We start from the raw sequence: 19,051 nt of genomic DNA on the forward strand, positions 1-19,051 counted from the left end.
TCGTGGCTAACCGGGACTAAAGGCCCGTCCTTTAGTCCCGGTTCTCGTGGCTAACCGGGACTAAAGGCCTCCTCCGCAGGTTTAAACCTGGTTTTTTTGCGAATTTTTTTAATTTTTTTTTATTTTCAAATTTCTGAATTATTTTAACCTCTAATCTCTAATCACCACCCCTCATCACTGCTCAATTTATCCTCTAATCTCTACTCACCCCTCATCATTCCAAATCATCTAACTTCCCGGACGGTCACCCATCCTCTCACTACTCCAGCCTGAGCACGCTTAACTTCCGGGTTCTATTCTCCCTCGTTTCCAAGTCTGCACTTGTTGTTTTCCTGACAATAGTAGGATGTCAATTCTATTAACCCTCAGGAATTTAGCTTGAGCATGAAGTGACACATTTCACTGTTTGAGTTTGAAACTATTGTTTTAAAAAACAATAATTATTTAGTAACACTAATATTTCTGGAATAATTAGTTTGACCATTGTTTGACCACTGTTTGACCACAGTTTGACCAGATTTGACCAAAATTTTAAAAAAACTGAAATAATTATTTAGTAACACTAATATTCTAGAATAATTAGTTTGACCATTGTTTGACCACAGTTTGACCACAATTTGAATTTTTTTGAATTTCTTTAAAAGCCCCGTATCTTTTTTTCTGTTAGGTCTTTGAGGATTTTGAAAATGTTTAACGGGGTTCACCCTTTAAATTCGGATGTAACTTTTCGAGTAGATGATTTTTCATATAAAAAACTTTTTCATCCGAGTTCGTATGCAAAAGTTATGCCCATTTTAAGAAATTCCAGAGAGATTTTGCAAATAAAGTCGAAATTCATATTTGTTAATTTTCCCAACAACTAGACCACATATCACATGAGAAGCTTATTTTATTTTATTTTTTTGACATTTCCATCATTTTCTTTTGGTTTTTCTAAAACTGAAAAGGCGGTCCGGGGGGGTGGGGGGAGAGTTTGATGGGCCCTTTAGTACCGGTTGGTCTGGCCAACCGCGACTAAAGGCCTTCGGGCCAGCCTGAGGACCTTTAGTCCCGGTTGGCCAGGCCAACCGGGACTAAAGCCCCTCCCGTCCGCCAGCTGTCGACCGAGCGCGCTGGGCCCAGATAGTTGGTCGCGGGTCTCCTCCCGAACCGCGACTAAAGACCCCTTTAGTCCCGGTTCGATTATTTTAGGGACTAATGGGGGCGTATGGAAATCTCTTTTTCTACTAGTGTTGGTTCTTGCTTCGATGGAAGAGGGGGGTGGATGTGGAAGAGGAGAAGAGAAAAATTGTGGCGGCGAGAAGGAGAAGATGGTTGTGGTGGATTTGGAATGCAGGAGAGGGGGGAGATGGTTGCGAACCGCGACTAAAGGACTAACCTTTAGTCCCGGTTGGTCTGGCCAACCGCGACTAAAGGCCTTCGGGCCAGCCTGAGGACCTTTAGTCCCGGTTGGCCAGGCCAACCGGGACTAAAGCCCCTCCCGTCCGCCAGCTGTCGACCGAGCGCGCTGGGCCCAGATAGTTGGTCGCGGGTCTCCTCCCGAACCGCGACTAAAGACCCCTTTAGTCCCGGTTCGATTATTTTAGGGACTAATGGGGGCGTATGGAAATCTCTTTTTCTACTAGTGTTGGTTCTTGCTTCGATGGAAGAGGGGGGTGGATGTGGAAGAGGAGAAGAGAAAAATTGTGGCGGCGAGAAGGAGAAGATGGTTGTGGTGGATTTGGAATGCAGGAGAGGGGGGAGATGGTTGCGGTTCTGTAATGGTGATGGAAGAGGAGAGGACCATGGCGGCGGTTTTTCATTGGACGAGAGGGGCGGCGCATGCAAATTTTTCCTATGACTAAAATGCCTCTAGATTAAAAGGTGTCCCCACATTATCATTAGTACCAGCCCCACAAGTTTTAGTACTTTCGAATACTTTCATCCGAGTACTAGCCAGTATTACGTATGTGTGTGCCGTTAGATTGAGACAAACGAAGGGCTCAAAAAAAGCCCGATCACTGTAAAACTTGTATATTATTATAACCCCAAAAGGGGACCTCAACGACTCTAAGCATCACCAGCAGTAACATCAACCCTTCTGTCATGAGCATCGGCCCACGGATTTCTTATTCTGTATATGGTGACTTTGGCATCACATCCAGGTTATTTTACACAAGGGATTATGCTTCGATAACTGGTAACCGATAGTGCCCACAATGAAGAACAAAACGGGCCGGAAATAAGAAGACAGCGGCACTAAAATTGGGCGCTCAGATGCTCCGGTAACCACAAATAGAACAACGAAATGGGGTTAGCATTTTCTTCTCTCCACTCATCGCCCCACGGCAACTTGCAACATTGGATAATTAGCCAGGCAAATGAGGGGAGGGCCATCGTTGGCACCAGTGGAGGCCGTGCCTAGCTTAATGATTCCGGATGTGTTTAGTTGGTGGACAAGCACACACTTTCTTGCAAAAAGAAAAAGAAAAAGACAAGCAGCCACTTCCCACGACCGCGAGTTACTTCAAACAAAGTGGGGCGCCACTACTAAACACACGGGCCGTATTGCACCCAATGTGGTATTCCGTCGGAGATCCAACTGGGCGAGCAGAAATGCGGTAAATCCACGCGCGCATCGCAAATTCGCAAGCGTGTCCAACTGTTCAGATATTTAAGAAGAATCTTCCATCAGGATCCCAGAGCGGACAGACATGCGTGTGGAACTCGCAGGAGCTGATTATGGGCTACTAGTCGCGTGCAACTCGTTCCGAAATGGAAAACACAGCTAGTCGTGCCTGACCGGTGGAGTGGAAGTCGCTGACACGCAAGCTCCTACGTGCTGGCGCCCATTCAGTCAGAGATATCATGAACTTCCGGAGCCGCAGAAACGACTCTTTCCAGTTCCAGCGCATCCCCAGTGGGCACGGCAGTGGGGCGTGACTGTTGCTGTTCACACACGCAGCGGAGCTTATCCTCAAGCACGGGCAGGGAAGGCAGCGTGACACGGCTGAGGCCGACACGACCGGCCATGGTGCGCCCCAGGGTTGGACTCGTTGGGTTTTACTACTACCCTGCGACTGCGAGTAATCCAACCCGGGAGATAGTATGTGAGTGACAGCCCGCGTCGCGGTGCATGCACGACGTACGCCAGCAACCGCGCCAAGTACAACATATGTTCACATCGGCCGGCGACCGCGACGCCTGAGAGAGCGACCCACTCGACTCCACCAGCGGCGCATGCATGCAACTGCCCGCACGCGCGAAAGGGACCGACGAGGTGCAGGGCATCGTGAAAAGCTTTGTGTTGTACTCCCTCTGTAAACTCTTTTATACTACGATAATACGGCACTTGAGATCACATAAAGCAAAATATTTCACACAAAGCACTGCCCCTCTCAGCTACAAGTAGGCTTTGCTACATTTTGTTACAGGAAACGAAAATGCATTAGCTATCCCAGTTTTCCAATTCGTTGGCACCATTTTTGCGGAAATCGCCTCGTGCTAGTGGCGTAAGGTAAATTGAGAGCCCGCCTATCTCCCCCGTCTCCCCCTTCACTCATCCGGCACTAGTCGATGAAGGCAGTGAGGGTGAGATCTCTGCTTCGGTAGCCTTTGGTGGTGAGAAGCGATTTACAAGTGACGACTTGAGGCAGAGGATACGTTCGTTTCGATCGGACCGACGATCTCCAATGGGGGGGGGGGGGGGGTGTCCGTGACCGCGATCTCATCTGTAGGTACAACAATCAAGAGGGTCTTCGATCCACTTTTCAATGAGGCCGGCATCCACTCGACGCGCGGATGATGCCGTGGTCCTAGGCCGGCATCCGCTCGACGCGTGGATGATGTCGTGGTCCTACGCTGCTAGGCGATAGTCACAACAACCAAGAGGGTCTTCGATCTTCAAAGTTGGTGACAACAATACGTATGTTTCGTCGACCAATTCCACTGCCAGAGACGAGAACGACGAAGCATGAGGTCGGCGCGAGACTGCCGGAGTGTCCCCAATTGGGATTTTCGCAGTTCCAATGACCTTCCTGCCATGCCAATTTTTCGCCGCACATACGACGGCGACCTTCATTCCGGGCTTTTAGTGGCGACTGACATTGTTGCGGCTTGAGTGTCTGCTTGTGCAGGCATGATCTTTATTTGTGTGGCATCTCACGTCAAGACCGTGCTACACAATACATGATGACTCGATTTGGTCGTGCTTCTCGAGTACCCGACCTTGACCTTCAGGGTGGAAACCTAAGGTTTTATCTAATTGATTATACCTGGCAATGACAGTGTTTTCGTGTCGTTACCTTGATGAAGTCATTGATCGGATTTGCTCAGACTTTATCTTTAGGGTCAAAACCCAGGATTTGACCTTTGATGGTTAGATCAGGCGACGGCGGCGCTTGAGCATCGCTTTCTTCATACATGAGTTGTTGCTAAAGAACATTTCTCGTTGTTTATGTGATTTTAAGAGATGTTTGGTGCGGATATTCGTTATTGTGGTTCGTTGATCGCTGTTTTCAAAAAGATTGTTTTCTTCTTTTCCTTCCTTCGCCTTCGGCGGAGCTTTTGTCTTGATCAGGGACAATGTGCTCATTGTTTTTTATTCGCTTGATACTTTATTTTTAGTCAATAAAATCTCCTTTGTTTCAACCATAAAAGGATTGCATCTTAATCATATTGGGGAAAAAAAAGGGTGAAAGCACGTAGGCGCACCCTGCAGTCCGACGCGATAATGTCTGGTTGGGACGTGAGTCATCGATGCCGCGATGGGCAGGTCGACCACTGGCCCAAATGCCCTCCAAGCCCAACCGTGTGGCAGCTTCCAGTGGCTTCGGCAAGTGGAGTCAGTGAAGTACGAGTTCTCGAAGTCTTTTTCTTGATGGAAGAAGCACCATTTTTTTTAGTACTATATAAGGACGGAAGACGCACTTTCGAGTCCGGAACATGAACTAGTTGTAACTTCTGATTTTCGAAGAACACGATCCTACTACTATCTAATTCATCGATCTGGCCGCGCCCTAGGAATGACGATGAATGATTTTTAGGTGAACACTTCATCATGTTTTCACGTGATTTCGTGCACAATGTCAACCGCGAACGAATAACCGCACACGTCCTCCTAGACAGCCTCTAATCCAACGGCTTAATCTACAGGAACAAGTACACGATCGGCGCCGTCGCGCCACAGGTATCAGACTAAACAAAAAGATAGCGAACATGTGACGGATCCTCACACGATACGGTACGTACACCGGCCGCGCATGGCGACAGGCGAAAAGGCGAAACCCAAATCGAGCTTTGACTTGGAGCATCTCCACGGGCCGTCGGATCCATCTACGCGGCAGCTTCCCGTGCGGCGCCGGGATCCCGAGGGAACCCGCGCGGAAGCCGCGCCACGGGGCCCGCGACACCTGTGGCACACCGCGGCCGCGGACAGCGGCCACGTCCCGGTCGGGGCCGTCGAAATCCGACGGCGACGCCGCGCCCAAAAGGCCCCCCGATCGCACGCGCATCCCCCGCTTGTCCCACTCCCCGGCTATAAAACCCCGCCTCCGCCGCGCAAACTGGCAACGACGACCCAGGCGGCAGGCAACCAAGAAACAGCTGCTGCTTTATCAGTTTCTTCCATCCATCCCAAAGATCACACGGCGAAGAGAGAGAGAGAGAGAGAGAGAGAGAGAGAGAGAGAGAGAGAGAGAGAGAGAGAGAGAGAGAGAGAGAGAGAGAGAGGGAGTGATATTTTCAGAGATTTCCAAGGAGAGTGGAAAAAGATCGATCGAGGATCGAAGATGTGCATGGACCGATCTCCGGTGCCGGCCAAGAAGATCTGGCTCGCCATCGCCTCCCGCCTCGGCCTCCGGCCAACAGCCGGTACGCCCCAACTTCTTCTTCTTCTTCTTCTTCTTAGCTCATCCATCGTCTTGTTTCTTGCCGATAGCTGCATCTTGTTTCTCCTCGTTTGGATTTGTTTCTGACGGATCGATCGGTTTGGTTGCGCTGCAGGGCTGAGGAACCTGAGGAAGGAGGTGAGGACGTGCGAGTACCGCGACGTCCACATCATGTGGGAGATGCTGAGGGAGATGGACTCCCCGGTGCCCCTGGAGGAGAAGCAGGCCGCCGCCGCTGCGGCCGTCGCGGCGGCCGCCGCCGCCAGGAAGAAGAAGAAGGCGTGGAGCCGCTTCGTCTACTACTGCTGCGCGTTCTGAGCTCCACAGGACGTGATCGATCGATGAACACGGAAACGGGACAGCTCGCTGGAACCGCGCCGTCAGAGTAAGAGCAGAGGCTTAGCGGAGCGGCCGTGTGTAGATAGATACAGCATTGGCCCTCTCACAGGTTGTGCAAATAACCAAACGCGTGTGGATCCGTCCCAAATGGTCCATTGGAGATCGATCATCGTTGTGCGCAAAAATAGGATTCAGATTATGAGGATGTGAATTCAGAGGATGGTGAACGAGATGTGCGGCGTACAGCCAAAGAAATCGTATTCTCTTGCCTCAAGAACCACATATTACCGGCACGTAGGGCTCCCTTTTCCCCGGAGCAGAGAGAAGAGAGCTAGTATGTTTGTAGTAGTAATTTGTACAAAGAAAATTAAGAAAAAAAATCTATAACATCGGATCTTGCCCATTAATCCGCTTAAAATTAGTTTGCCTTTTCATTATTGTTTGTGGTGATGATTTGTCTCCACTGTGACGATGTCACTTGATTTTCCATGTTTTTGTTGTTTTGTTTTTCTTTGCTTTATCTTCCCTAACTCGTTGGTGATATGGTTGAATACGTTAGAAACCAGAAACGGAACATACCAGAAAGTTCTATCAATTTGGCAATCACGGATGAAATTTAACGTTCTCGAGTACTCCATCTGTCCAACATCAAGTTTATATTGTATCTTGTATTACGTTAGTACAAAATTTCAAAAAAAAGGTATTAACTATGAGTAGTGTAGAAACAATGTGAAATACCATACAAAATAGGTATTAACTATGAGTAGTGTAACAACGATTGGAGAAGAATTGTAATCCTTTTGATCAATTGTGGGCATGCTAATCCTTTTAACCAACTGCAAGAAGAATCCCAAGCTTTCCAAATCGTTGTTCTTTCCATCCATCTTCATCGTTGTCTTTTCCCCGCCCTCTCACCCCTCTTTCTTCAAGAACCTCAAGAGCTCAAAGACATCATTATTCGTTCTCGTTTTCTTTTCCGATGAACTCAATTCAAGCTTTTGGTTGTGGTGCCAAACTCTTCAAGCAAAACCATCTTTGTTTGTATTCCTAACGCATGCCGGTTCAAGTATCTCTTCATATCATTTCAAGTATCTCTTCATATAATGAATCGAAAAGTAAACATTGACTTTCAAATTCAAGATTCTTCTTCGGTCACGCTCTTTCAGTCCCATGCTGGTTTTTCGGTGCCGTTGATTCATGAACCTCAAATTTTTTAAACGACCTTGAACGAAGACTAGGAGGTTGTCACCTCATCGAGTCATTCGGAGAAACTGCCAAGGAGGAAGGGCACAAGATGAGAGTATAGTTTCTCTTTCCAATCATCGTTCCAAATGGATTTTCTTTTGAGTGGGCCCTTAACCCATAGGTCATCCCAGGATCTTACCTGACTTTTCAAATCTTTTAAAGAAGATTCTTGACGTCAGGTCTTTGTTACGTATGTTATCATGGAGATCTAAATGATTTCAAAGATCAGGTTGCCGTATCCTTCAAGCCCTTTTCCAAGTTTTTCTCAAATATTCTCCAAGCTTGACGTAAGGATGAGTTCCATCAGTTAGTTGACTTCTCCAAGATTGCTTTTCAAATCCTTTTTCATTTTTGTTCTGATTTTTTTCTCTTTTCATAGTTCCAGAGTATCTCGGAAAATTTGTGTTTGGGTTCCTCGATGTCGTCCTTAGCATTAGAAGACCGAAGAAGAGTTTGCCCTAAATCTTTGTCAGTTTCTTGAAGAATCGTGGATTTAGCTTTGTGTTTCCTTTCCAAGTGTGATTCCGGCCGTAATAAGTCTTTCTGTTTTCATTAGAAGACTGAAGAAGATACCGCACGGGAATTGGATGCATATATCTATGAGAATTGATAGTATAAACTTTAATTTGGATTAGCAATATGAGAACTAAAACTAAAGTACATATAATTATATAGTTGTAAAATATTTATTGAATATGAGTAGCATATGATATGTCTTCAACGTATTTATAATTTTTGAAGTATTCATGCTATATTTACATAATTTATTTATGTTTTTCCACAATATTTATTTGGACTAATCTATTAATCCAATGCCAAAGGCTAGTTCATGTTTTCTACTGTTTTCAAAAATATAGGTAAAAAATTCACGGAACCGGAAAGAGGTGAATCTTTTTGTGATTTTTTTATGAAAATGTCGGATTTTTGGGTGAAGGAATAGGAATAAGGCGGTGCACGAGGCCCGCACACCCCCTAGTGGAGCGACCAGGGCCCAGGCTGCTTGGGGTGGCCGCGTGGAGGCAATGTAGTGAAGGAAATATGCCCTAGAGGCAATAATAAAGTTGTTATTTTATATTTCCTTATTCATCATAAATGTTTATTTTTCATGCTAGAATTGTATTGATCGGAAACCCAAATACATGTGTGAATACATAGACAAACACTGTGTCCCTAGTGAGCCTCTACTTTACTAGCTCGTTGATCAAAGATGGTTAAGGTTTCCTAACCATGGACATGAGTTGTCATTTGATAACAGGATCACATCATTAGGAGAATAATGTGATGGACAACACCCATCCGTTAGCTTAGCATATTGATCGTTCAGTTTTATTGCTATTGCTTTCTTCATGGCAAATACATATTCCTTCGACTATGAGATTATGCAACTCCCGGATACCGGAGGAATACCTTGTGTGCTGTCGAACGCCACAACGTAACTGGGTGATTATAAAGATGCTCTATAGGTATCTCCGAATGTATTTGTTGGGTTGGTATAGATCGAGATAGGATTTTCACTCCGAGTATCGGAGAGGTATCTCTAGGCCCTCTCGGTAATGCACATCATAAGAAGCCTTGCAAGCAAAGTGACTAATGAGTTAGTTGCAGAATGATGTATTATGGAACGAGTAAAGAGACTTGTGGGCAACGAGATTGAACTAGGTATGTAGATACCGACGATCGAATCTTGGGCAAGTAACATACCGATGGACAAATGGAATAACGTATGTTGTCATAACGGTTCCACCGATAAAGATCTTCGTAGAATATGTAGGAGCAAATATGAGCATCCAGGTTCCGCTATTGGTTATTGACCGGAGAGGTGTCTCGGTCATGTCTACATAGTTCTCGAACCCGTAGGGTCCGCACGCTTAACGTTCGATGACGATATTGTATTATATGAGTTATGTGATTTGGTGACCGAATGTTGTTTAGAGTCCCGAATGAGATCACGGACATGATGAGGAGTCTCGAAATGGTCGAGAAGTAAATATTGATATATAGGACGGTAGTATTTGGACACCAGAAGTGTTCCGGAGTGCATCGGGTATTTATCGGAGTACCGGAGGGGTTACCGGAACCCCCGGGGGAGGTATATGGGCCATAAGAGGGGAGCACACCAGCCCACAAGGGGTGCCCCCCCTTGGCATGTGGCCGAATTGGAGAAGGAAAAAGGGGGGGTTCGGCCCCCCTTCCTTTCTCTCTTCCCCCTTCCTTTCTTCTCCGGTGGAAAAAGGAAAGGGGGGGGGGCGCCACTTGGGGAAACCCCAAGTAGGATTCGGACTTGGGGCGCCCCCTGGATGCCTCTCCTCCCCTCCCACCTATATATATGTGGGGAGGGGGTGCCTAGAACATAGAACATCAATTGTTAGCCGTGTGCGGCGCCCCCCTCCACAGTTTACAACCCCGGTGATATTCTTGCGGTGCTTAGGCGAAGCCCTGCGCGGATCACTTCACCATCACCGTCACCACGCCGTCGTGCTGACGAAACTCATCTACTACCTCGACACCTTGCTGGATCAAGAAGGCGAGGGACGTCACCATGCTGAACGTGTGCAGAACTCAAAGGTGCCGTACGTCCGATGCTTGTCGAAGCTAGAAGAAGTTCGATTAGATCAACCGTGTTGTTAAAACGCTTCCGCTTTCGGTCTATGAGGGTATATAGACATACTCTCCCCCTCGTTGCTATGCATCTCCATGGATAGATCATTGCGTGTGCGTAGAAATTTTTTGTTTTCCATGCAACGTATCGCAACAGTGGCATCCGAGCCAGGTCTATGCGTAGATGATATGCACGAGTAGAACACAAAGAGTTGTGGGCGATGATAGTCATACTTCTTACCACCAACATCTTATTTTGATTCGGCGGTATTGTGGGATGAAGCAGCCCGGACCAACCTTACATGTCCACGCACATGAGACATGTTCCACCGAGAGACATGCAAGTAGTTTTGCATAAAGGTGGCTGGTGGGTGGCTGTTTCTCCTACTTCAGTTTAATCGAATTTGACTGCGGCCGGTCCTTGAAGAAGGTTAAAACAGCAAACCTGACGAAACACCGTTGTGGTTTTGATGCGTAGGTAAGAACTGTTCTTGCTAGAAGCCCGTAGCAGCAACGTAAAACTTGCAACAACAAAGTAGAGGACGTCTAACTTGTTTTTGCAGGGCTTGTTATGATGTGATATGGTCAAGACATGATGTGATATACGTTTTTGTATGAGATGATCATGTTTTGTAAAATTTATCGGCAACCGGCAGGAGCCTTATGGTTGTCTCTTTATTGTATGAAATGCAAACGCCATGTAATTGCTTTACTTTATCACTATGCGTTAGCGATAGTTGTAGAAGCAATAGTTGGCGAGACGACCACGACGCTACGATGGAGATCAAGGTGTCGAGCCGGTGACGATGGAGATCATGACGATGCTTTGGAGATGGAGATCAAAAGCACAAGATGATGATGGCCATATCATGTCACATATTTTGATTGCATGTGATGTTTATCTTTTATGCATCTTATTTTGCTTAGTACAGCGGTAGCATTATAAGATGATCCCTTAACTAAAATTTCAAGGTATAAGTGTTCTCCCTGAGTATGCACCGTTGCGACAGTTCGTCGTGTTGAGACACCACGTGATGATCGGGTGTGATAGACTCTACGTTCACATACAACGGGTGTAAGACAGTTTTGCACATGCGGAATACTCGGGTTAAACTTGACGAGCCTGGCATGTACAGACATGGCCTCGGAACACTGGAGACCGAAAGGTCGAACGTGAATCATATAGTAGATATGATCAACATAGAGATGTTCACCATTGATGACTACTCCATCTCACGTGATGATCGGACATGGTTTAGTTGATTTGGATCACGTATCATTTAGATGACTTGAGGGATGTCTAACTAAGTGGGAGTTCTTAAGTAATTTGATTAATTGAACTTAATTTATCATGAACTTAGTCCTGATAGTTTTTGCATATCTATGTTGTAGATCAATGGCCCATGCTACTGTTCCCTTGAATTTTAATGTGTTCCTAGAGAAAGCTAAGTTGAAAGATGATAGTAGCAACTACACGGACTGGGTCCGTAACTTGAGGATTATCCTCATTGTTGCGCAGAGGAATTGTGTCCTTGATGCACCGCTCGGTGAAAGGCCTGCTGCAGGAGCAGATGCTGATGTTATGAATGTCTGGCAAGCTCGATCTGATGACTACTCAATAGTTCAGTGTGCCATGCTTTACGGCTTAGAATCGGGAGTTCAAAGACGTTTTGAACATCATGGACCATATGAGATGTTCCAGGAGTTGAAGTTAATATTTCAAGCAAATGCCCGAGTTGAGAGATATGAAGTCCCCAACAAGTTCTATAGCTGCAAGATGGAGGAGAACAGTTCTGTCAGTGAACACATGCTCAAAATGTCTGGGTATCATAATCACTTGATCCAGTTGGGAGTTAATCTTCCAGATGATAGTGTTATTGACAGAGTTCTTCAATCACTGCCACCAAGTTACAAAGGCTTCGTGATGAACTATGATATGCAAGGGATGGACAAGACAATTCCCGAGCTCTTCGCAATGCTCAAAGCTGCGGAGGTAGAAATTAAGAAGGAGCATCAAGTGTTGATGGTTAACAAGACCACTAGTTTCAAGAAAAAGGGCAAGGGAAAGAGGGGGAACTTCAAGAAGAATGGCAAGCAAGTTGCCACTCCCAGGAAGAAGCCCAAAGCTAGACCCAAGCCTGAAACTGAGTGCTTCTACTGCAAATGGACTGGTCACTGGAAGCGGAACTGCCCCAAGTATTTGGCGGGAAAGAAGGATGACAAAGTGAACAAAGGTATATTTGATATACATGTTATTGATGTGTACCTTACTAATGCTCGTAGTAGCGCCTGGGTATTTGATACTGGTTCGGTTGCTCATATTTGTAACTCGAAACAAGGGCTGCGGATTAAATGAAGATTGTCTAAGGACGAGGTGGCGCGTCGGGAATGGTTCCAAGGTCGATGTGATCGTCGTCGGCATGCTGCCTCTACATCTACCTTTGGGATTACTTTTAGACCTGAATAATTGTTATTTGGTGCCAGCGTTGAGCATGAACATTATATCTGGATATTGTTTAGTGCGAGACGGTTATTCATTTAAATCAGAGAATAATGGTTGTTCTATTTATATGAGTAATATCTTTTATGGTCATGCACCCTTGAAGAGTGGTCTATTTTTCTTGAATCTCGATTGTGGTGATACACATATTCATAATATTGATGCCAAAAGATGCAAAGTTGATAGTGATAGTGCAACATATTTGTGGCACTGCCGTTTAGGTCATATTGGTGTAAAGTGCATGAAGAAACTCCATGCAGATGGGCTTTTGGAATCACTTGATTATGAATCATTTTATACTTGCGTACCATGCCTCATGGGCAAGATGACTAAAACTCCGTTCTCCGGAACAATGGAACGAGCTAATGACTTATTGGAAATAATACATACCGATGTATGCGGTCCGATGAGTGTTGAGGCTCGCGGCGGGTATCGTTATTTTCTGACCTTCACAGATGATTTGAGCAGATATGGGTATATCTACTTAATGAAACACAAGTCTGAAACATTTGAAAAGTTCAAAGAATTTCAGAGTGAAGTGGAGAATCATCGTAACAAGAAAATAAAGTTTCTACGATCTGACTGCGGAGGCGAATATTTGAGTTACGAGTTTGACCTTCATTTAAAAAATGTGGAATAGTTTCACAACTCACGCCACCTGGAACACCACAGCGTAATGGTGTGTCCGAACGTCGTAATCGTACTTTATTAGATATGGTGCGATCTATGATGTCTCTTACCGATTTACCACTATCGTTTTGGGGTTATGCATTAGAGACATATGCATTCACGTTAAATAGGGCATCGTCTATATCCGTTGAGATGACACCGTATGAACACTGGTTTGGCAAGAACCTAAGCTGTCGTTTCTTAAAGTTTGGGGTTGCGACACTTATGTCAAAAGGCTTTAGCCTGATAAGCTCGAACCCAAATCGAAGAAGTGTGTCTTCATAGGATACCCGAAAGAAACAATTGGGTACACCTTCTACCAGAAATTCGAAGGCAAGATCTTTGTTGCCAAGAATGGAAACTTTCTAGAGAAGGAGTTTCTCTCGAAAGAAGTGAGTGGGAGGAAAGTAGAACTTGATGAGGTAATTGTACCTTCTCTCGAATTGGAAGGTAGCTCATCACAGAAAACCATTCCGGTGATGCCTACACCAACTAGAGAGGAAGCTAATGATAGTGATCATGAAACTTTAGATCAAGTTACTACTAAACCTCGTAGGTCAACCAGAGCACGATCTGCACCAGAGTGGTATGGTAATCCTGTTCTGGAAGTCATGTTACTAGACCATGACGAATCTACGAACTATGAAGAAGCTATGATGAGCCCAGATTCCGATAAATGGCTTGAGGCCATGAAATCTGAGATAGGATCCATGTATGAGAACAAAATATGGACTTTGGTGGACTTGCCCGATGATCGGCGAGCCATAGAGAATAAATGGATCTTCAAGAAGAAGACTGACACTGATGGTAATGTTACTGTCTACAAAGCTCAACTTGTCGCAAAAGGTTTTCAACAAGTTTAAGGAGTTGACTACGATGAGACTTTCTCACCCGTAGCGATGCTTAAGTATGTCTGAATCATGTTAGCAATTGTCGCATTTTATGATTATGAAATCTGGCAAATGGATGTCAAAACTACATTCCTTAATGGATTTCTTAACGAAGAGTTGTATATGATGCAACCAGAAGGTTTTGTCGATCCTAAAGGGGCTAACAAAGTGCGCAAGCTCCAGCGATCCATCTATGGACTGGTGCAAGCATCTCAGAGTTGGAATATACGCTTTGATGATGTGATCAAAGCATATGGTTTTATACAGACTTTCGGAGAAGCCTGTATTTACAAGAAAGTGAGTGGGAGCTCTGTAGCATTTCTAATATTATATGTGGATGACATATTGTTGATTGGAAATGATGTAGAATTTCTGGATAGCATAAAAGGATACTTGAATAAGAGTTTTCCAGTGAAAGACCTCGGTGAAGCTGCTTATATATTGGGCATCAAGATCTATAGGGATAGATCAAGACGCTTAATAGGACTTTCACAAAGCACCTACCTTGATAAAGTTTTGAAGAAATTCAAAATGGATCAGTTAAAGAAAGGGTTCTTGCATGTGTTACAAGGTGTGAAGTTGAGTCAGACTCAATGCCCGACCACTACAGAAGATAGAGAGAAAATGAAAGTCATTCCTTATGCCTCAGCCATAGGTTCTATCATGTATGCTATGCTGTGTACCAGACCTGATGTGTGCTTTGCTATAAGTTTAGCAGGGAGGTACCAAAGTAACCCAGGAGTGGATCACTGGACAGCGGTCAAGAACATCCTGAAGTACCTGAAAAGGACTAAGGATGTGTTTCTCGTTTATGGAGGTGACAAAGAGCTCGTTGTAAATGGTTACATCGATGCTAGTTTTGACACTAATCTGGATGACTCTAAGTCACAAACCGGATACGTATTTATACTGAATGGTGGAGCTGTCAGTTGGTGCAGTTCCAAGCAGAGCGTCGTGGCGGGATCTGCGTCTGAAGCGGAGTACATAGCTGCTTCGAAAGCAACAAATGAAGGAGTCTGGATCAATGAGTTCATATCCGATCTAGGTGTAATACCTAGTGCATCGGGTCCAATGAAAATATTTTGTGACAATACTGGAGCAATTGCCTTAGCGAAGGAATCCAGATTTCACAAAAGAACCAAACACATCAAGAGACGCTTCAACTCCATCCGTGATCAAGTCAAGGAGGGAGACATAGAGATTTGCAAAATACATACGGATCTGAATGTAGCAGACCCATTGACTAAGCCTCTTCCACAAGCAAAACATGATCAACACCAAGACTCCATGGGTGTTAGAATCATTACAATGTAATCTAGATTATTGACTCTAGTGCAAGTGGGAGACTGAAGGAAATATACCCTAGAGGCAATAATAAAGTTGTTATTTTATATTTCCTTATTCATGATAAATGTTTATTATTCATGCTAGAATTGTATTGATTGAAAACCCAAATACATGTGTGAATACATAAACAAACACTATGTCCGTAGTGAGCCTCTACTTGACTAGCTCGTTGATCAAAGATGGTTAAGGTTTCCTAACCATGGACATGAGTTGTGATTTGATAACGGGATCACATCATTAGGAGAATGATGTGATGGACAAGACCCATCCGTTAGCTTAGCATATTGATCGTTCAGTTTTATTGCTATTGCTTTCTTCATGGAAAATACATATTCCTTCGACTATGAGATTATGCAACTCCCAGATACCGGAGGAATACCTTGTGTGCTATCAAACGTCACAAGTAACTGGGTGATTATAAAGATGCTCTACAGGTATCTCCGAAGGTATTTGTTGGGTTGGCATAGATCGAGATTAGGATTTGTCACTCCGAGTATCGGAGAGGTATCTCTGGGCCCTCTTGGTAATGCACATCATAAGAAGCCTTGCAAGCAAAGTGACTAATGAGTTAGTTGCAGAATGATGTATTACGAAACGAGTAAAGAGACTTGCTGGTAACGAGATTGAACTAGGTATGTAGATACTGACTATCGGATCTCGGGCAAGTAACATACCGATGGACAAAGGGAATAACGTATGTTGTCATAACGGTTTGACCGATCAAGATCTTCGTAGAATATGTAGGAGCCAATACTAGCATCCAGGTTCCACTATTGGTTATTGACCGGAGAGGTGTCTCGGTCATGTCTACATAGTTCTCGAACCCGTAGGGTCCGCATGCTTAACATTCGATGACGATTTTGTATTATATGAGTTATGTGAATTTGGTGACCGAATGTTGTTCAGAGTCCCGGATGAGATCGCGGACATGACACGGAGTCTCGAAATGGTCGAGAAGTAAAGATTGATATATAGGACGATAGTATTCGGACACCGGAAGTGTTCCGGAGTGTATCGAGTATTTCTCGAAGTACTGGAGGGGTTACCGGAGCCCCCGAGGGAGGTATATGGGCCATATGGGACATAAGAGGGGAGCACACCAGCCCACAAGGGGTGGCGCCCCCCCCCCCTTGGCATGTGGCCGAATTGGAGAAGGAAAAGGGGGGGGTTCGCCCCCGCCCCCCTTCCTTTCTCTCTTCCCCCTTTCTTTCTTCTCCGGGGGAAAAAGGAAAGGGGGCGCCACTTGAGGAAACCCCAAGTAGGATTCGGATCCTACTTGGGGCGCCCCCTGGCTGCCTCTCCTCCCCTCCCACCTATATATATGTGAGGAGGGGGGCACCTAGAACACACAACATCAATTGTTAGCCGTGTGCGGCGCCCCCTTTCACAGTTTACAACCCCGGTCATATTCTCGCGGTGCTTAGACAAAGCCCTGCGCGGATCACTTCACCATCACCGTCACCACGCTGTCGAGCTAACGGAACTCATCTACTACTCGACACCTTGCTGGATCAAGAAGGCAAGGGACGTCACCGTGCTGAACATGTGCAGAACTCGGAGGTCCCGTACGTTCGGTGCTTGATTGGTCGGAGCTAGAAGATGTTCGACTACATCAACTGCGTTGTTAAAACGCTTCCGCTTTCGGTCTACGAGGGTACGTATACACACTCTCCCCCTCGTTGCTATGCATCTCCATGGATAGATCATTGTGTGTGCGTAGAAAATTTTTGTTTTCCATGCAACGTGTAGGGCGGTTGAGGTTCTTCCTTAGCCGCAAGAAAGCTAATTTCTGGAATAAAATTTGTGTAAAAAATCATCCCAATCGGAGTTCCGGAGCTCCGGATATTTAAGAAACAACGCTCAGCCTCAAAAACAGTTATGAAAAACAGAGAGTGGAGGGAGAAGAGATACAACTTTGGAGGGGCTCTCACCCCTCCAGGAGCCATGGCAGCCAAGGACCAGAGGGGAAACCCCTCCCCATCAAGGGCAGAGGCCATGGAAGAATAAAAGGAAGGAGGGGGCTGTCTCCCCTCTCTCCCGATAGCAACGAAGTGCCGCCGAGGGAACCACCATCGCATCGACCGTATCAATTAGCGTCGCCATCTTCACTTACATCTCTATCACCTTCCTTACTCTCTATTCAGCGGTTCACTCTTACGCAACCCACTACAATCCCCTACCTAAACATGGTTCTTGATGCTATGGACTATTATCCAATGATTTGTGTCATTGCTATTGTGTCCGAGTAGATTATTTTGTCTTGTGGGTTCGTTGGTCAATTGCTATGATTGGTTTGAGTCGCTTGATTATTATGTTGGTGTCCTTTGGTGCCCATTATATGAGCGTGTGATTGCTTGAGAATTTGTGACTTTTTATCAGGAGTTTTGACTTGGTTTTCATCGGGTTTTCATTATTTCTCGGTTATTTCTAATGCTAATCCTTCGAGAGAGAAGAAAACTCATGTTTCCTGTGGCACCCCCGCTCAGAGAAAACCGGAACGCCCGTATTCCAGCCCAGAGATCGAGATGAAGTCTTCTGGAATACGACACTGCTTAGCATAGAACAAATCAGCTCTTTATTACAATCTATTTGGGTACAAGGGTTACATGGGCACGGCGACACTACGCCTGCCACTGTTGCTCTATGCAAGCAGCAGAACAAATTGAGGCAGCGGAATAACTTCTAGCAGCGCAACAACAGCGACGGTAGTGAAATCCACTCCGCAGGGACTCTGGCTGGAACGCTTATCCTAGCTCGCAAACACGGAATCCACGACAAACAAGCAATCAAATCCGGCATGACCTGCAAACTGGCATAACACGCCAGGTCAATACATTGAATGTACTTGCAAGCTCACAATAACCAGAAGCATTCAAGACAAACACCAGCATGGCAATTACAGGTTACAAGGATTAACATGATATCATCAGAATAACATGGCATGAACAACATGAACATGATACAGCTAGCACAATATGAGCATGGCATGAACATATGAATCTGACGATACTAGCATGCAACATGATGACACTATATGCACCACTTATTCTGCTCGGGCTACCTCGTAACCATCACATGCATCACTTACCATCCTTGGACATCACACGATCATCTCAGGATCCAATCAATCTTGGTACAAAAAATACTGTAGTAATCATTACATGACCACAAGGAGCTTGACCTTTACCCATGATTCTCGCACAACATCACAAGTATTCAACAGCTCGGTATCCTCGATACCACGGTGATCCTTTCACGATCACAAAAGGAACCACACTTGGTTCAACGGGTTACCTCATAACCAAACGTTGATCATTCACGGATCACATATCCAACTTTTCTCATCATCGAACCGGGGTTGTTATTAAGCACATCATTATTATTACTGTTGACCGATAGTGTGACCGACACGAACTGGGCCCGTATCCGCGGGCACGGCTATCTATAGATTTAACACACACTCTCTGTGGAGGTTAGCACACTGTACCCACACCACGGAACCCATGGCCTCTCGCTCCCATTCGGGTGGACCAACGGCATTCCGACAAAACCGTCTACTGCCATGACACTCTCCCGGCCACTCCGACCAACTCCCC

The 19,051-nt window shown here is 45.4% G+C and overlaps 1 protein-coding gene across 1 annotated transcript; it reads left to right on the top strand.

Moving 5' to 3' along the window:
* The first annotated feature begins 5,538 nt into the window (after window positions 1-5,538).
* LOC123125592 (uncharacterized) lies at window positions 5,539-6,613 on the top strand. Its single transcript, XM_044546067.1, has 2 exons — window positions 5,539-5,850; window positions 5,983-6,613. The coding sequence occupies exons 1-2, from the start codon at window positions 5,769-5,771 to the stop codon at window positions 6,183-6,185; spliced, it is 285 nt and encodes a 94-aa protein (XP_044402002.1). The 5' UTR covers window positions 5,539-5,768; the 3' UTR covers window positions 6,186-6,613.
* The last annotated feature ends 12,438 nt before the right edge of the window (window positions 6,614-19,051 follow it).

This window comes from Triticum aestivum, chromosome 5D, assembly GCF_018294505.1.
Source record: "Triticum aestivum cultivar Chinese Spring chromosome 5D, IWGSC CS RefSeq v2.1, whole genome shotgun sequence".
Lineage (NCBI taxonomy): Eukaryota > Viridiplantae > Streptophyta > Magnoliopsida > Poales > Poaceae > Triticum > Triticum aestivum.

What these genes read in the sequence shown, in the direction of transcription:
- LOC123125592 (XM_044546067.1), top strand. Translation starts at nt 5,769, where the DNA reads ATGTGCATGGACCGATCTCCGGTGCCGGCCAAGAAGATCTGGCTCGCC. An exon ending in CGGCCTCCGGCCAACAGCCG is followed by an intron (nt 5,851 to 5,982) that starts GTACGCCCCAAC and finishes GTTGCGCTGCAG; the next exon opens with GGCTGAGGAACCTGAGGAAG.